The sequence below is a fragment of the Formica exsecta genome, unplaced genomic scaffold (assembly GCF_003651465.1).
Source record: "Formica exsecta isolate Colony F162 unplaced genomic scaffold, ASM365146v1 scaffold120, whole genome shotgun sequence".
Classification (NCBI taxonomy): Eukaryota; Metazoa; Arthropoda; class Insecta; order Hymenoptera; family Formicidae; genus Formica; species Formica exsecta.
The window spans coordinates 848,992-852,026 of NW_021848537.1; the positions used below are offsets into that span (position 1 = coordinate 848,992).

The following is a 3,035-nucleotide window of genomic DNA, read 5'->3' on the forward strand; positions in this document are numbered from 1 at the left end:
AAATATAGCTACTGCTAAGGAATCGGTACATCCGTTTAACGAAACTTTCTTTCGTCGGTGAGTGCCAACGTGTGCGCCTGTAGATGTGTGCGTACACGTTGGCACTCAGGAGCGAAAGGAAGATCTATGCTGGAGCTGAAATAATTACAAACAATAGGATACCAAATAATGAAACAGAAAGACTGTATTTTTAAGATATAATGCTTTAAGAATTAATTGCAAATTAAAAGCAATGTCAATTAGAACGAATCTAGTTCACGTAACTTATGTAAATATTAAATAATTCTACCTCAAAAGATTTTACATCTCGAAATGTGTAATAATCTTGCAGATAATAGATTACAACAAGAAAAGAAATATTCTATCAAAAATATCGCTGAATTTGTAAAGATTATTGCAATTTTAATTAAATATATTAAAGATATTGCGTTATAAATATATATATATATAATAATATAAATATAAAAATATTATAATAGCCATATATAATAGCCATAAAATAAAAATATTTTTTCGGAAAGAAATCTCTCTTATTTGTTTATTTAAAATTTATTCACCCACAATATTTCTTTTCAAATAATACTATAATAATTTATTAATAATTTCAAAAATATTGACAAGATCGAACGGGAAATTTTATCAAGATATGCTACGCCCGCGCTATTACAAAAACATCTAATTGTATATTTTCTAATATTATATACATATAATTATAAATATATTTAAATAATTAAATATTTCACATAACAGCTTAATATTGATGAAATTTTCCGATTTTAGTCACGTCAATATTTATATACTATTTCTACGATGATATATATATCTCTAAAACATAAAGATATCATTTACCATTTATATATGCTATTGCGTTATTACTTCTTGCTCCGTCGCGAGATGGCGGGAGTCATTTCAATTTGGGATGCTATGCGTCAAACTTCACTACGCATCGTGAGCCCGAGCGTTCTCCTTCTTTCCTACCCTCGCCATTTCCACCAACCGTCACGCAGTCACGCCGCGGCGCGTGCGCGACGGAGCATGGAGTGGGGAGAGTGTTTGGCGGCGCGGTTTGTTTAGTTGCACGCTGACAGCGGCCGCGGTTGAATGCTATAGGCGTGCGTGTCCGCGTTTTCACGGAAGCGCCGCGCTACCGGCGTCGTCGATCGCTCACATCGCGACACATTGTCCGTCCGTCGCGACGTCGCCTTCTCGCGTTACGTTACACTACGTTCTCCCTCGGGTCTCGCCGGGAAAGAGAGTGCGTAGATATCTCCATCTCGCTCCCCCTTCCCCCGATCCCTATCTATCCCATATAATCGTTCGTGTATCGCTACTTTGCTGTTTTTGTCGCCTCTTGTCGCCCTCCCCCCGTCTCTATCCCGTGTGTTTGTGCGATTTTGTTGATCGTCTCATCATCAGCGTCTTGTGCTCCCATCGTCATCGTCACCATCATCATCGTCGCCAACATCACGCTGCACCCACGCTGCAACGCGACATGTTCACGATGGACGGGTGATGTCGCAGAGCGCAGAGGATGTCACGTCGCAAGCAGAGCAACCCCAAGCCGCTGAAACGTGAGTTTGTGCTTTCTTTTTCCCGGCTTTTTCTCGCGTGCTTGTTCTTCCGGTGACACGTGTCTCTCTGGTGCATATATGTGTTTGTGTGTGTGTGTGTATGCGCGTGCTACGCGGGGGGAGGGGTATCGCGTGCGCTATGGGTCCCGCGCTTTTCAAGCGAGCTTTTTTTTCCCGCGTCGCGATAGTTAAACGAAAGTATTAGATCGCCGCCATGTTTGTTATTGCATATTTGAATTTGGCCGTTACACGGGATTTCGTGAAGTTAGCACACAAGAGAGTCAGTTGTTTCAATGACGAGTTCTGCTGAAATTTAGTCGTAAGTCGATTCGAATATCGTCTCCTTCATGATTCTTATCTCGGAAAGAGAAATATCGCGATTGAGAGAACTGATATTCGGCAGTTAAGGAGGAATGTATCGAATATCGTGGCGAGTACCAAGTACTTTCATAACTTTTGAAAGGTATGTATGTCAAATTCGGGAACATTATTGAAAATTAGTACGATTATTCGGGTAGTTATAAAGTACAAAGCATATTTAAATTATGAAATCAAATAGTTATTTAAGAAAGATATTTTCATACAATATTGCAGGTAATTAATAGAAACTTATTACCTTTTATTATTCTTTACTTAGTTTCAAATAAATTTTGACAATGTCAATTATTTGTTCGACAATGTAATTAAAAAATGCAATTAATTTGAAAAAAAAACTTGTTTATAAAGTTTGATAGAAAATGTACGAAAATTTCGAGCTATTATTATGAATATAGCGAGAAATGCGCTTGAAATTTTGTGATCAATTTGAAAAAAATCTCATTTCACGTTGATATAAGCGATAAATTCCAAGAATAAATCAATGACCCCGAATAAATTAATTCGCGACATCGCTGAAGGAGAACGAGTTCTCGACAAAACGGTGCCTCCGTTTATCTTTTAAAATATTGAACAGATAAAAAATTAGATGGAAAATTAAATTAGTACATAATTGTTTTGGAAATGGACTATAAGTTTGAAGGAAAATCAAATTAATTTGTTATTATTTGTCAATTAATTTTCTTAATTAATTTTTATCACCTAATTTTTGGTATTTTAAATTTTGGAGCTTATTAATTTTCTTGCTACTTTATTATAGTGAAAGATACAATTTATTTACTTTAAACTTATAGAATTTATTATATAGTTATACGAATTGTATTAGTAAAAGAGAAAATTGTGTTGGGAGATTTATACCGTTAAAAAATTTCCATATATCAAAATAATCAACGCATATAAATTAGTATAAATATACAATAGAATGACATTAGTACTTTTAAGATAATATTGATGATTATGATCATTTTTACTGCACTCAGAGGTTTTTTCTAAAAATGTTAGGGGATTTTCAGTAAATTTTTATTGATTAATTCTCTCATGAAAAAATTATTAATTCACTTTATTAATAAATATCGATTATGTTGAAAC

At 35.0% G+C, this 3,035-nt stretch overlaps 1 protein-coding gene across 2 annotated transcripts in view; it reads left to right on the plus strand.

The window, feature by feature from the left end:
- The first annotated feature begins 1,112 nt into the window (after positions 1–1,112).
- Positions 1,113–3,035, plus strand: part of LOC115241768 (zinc finger protein ush) — a 174,440-nt gene continuing 172,517 nt past the window's right edge. For both annotated transcript variants that reach the window (XM_029817703.1, XM_029817721.1), the window contains exon 1: positions 1,113–1,571. In XM_029817703.1, coding sequence (XP_029673563.1) covers positions 1,513–1,571 — 59 coding nt within the window. In that variant the 5' untranslated portion in view covers positions 1,113–1,512. The remainder of the gene's footprint in view (positions 1,572–3,035) is intronic.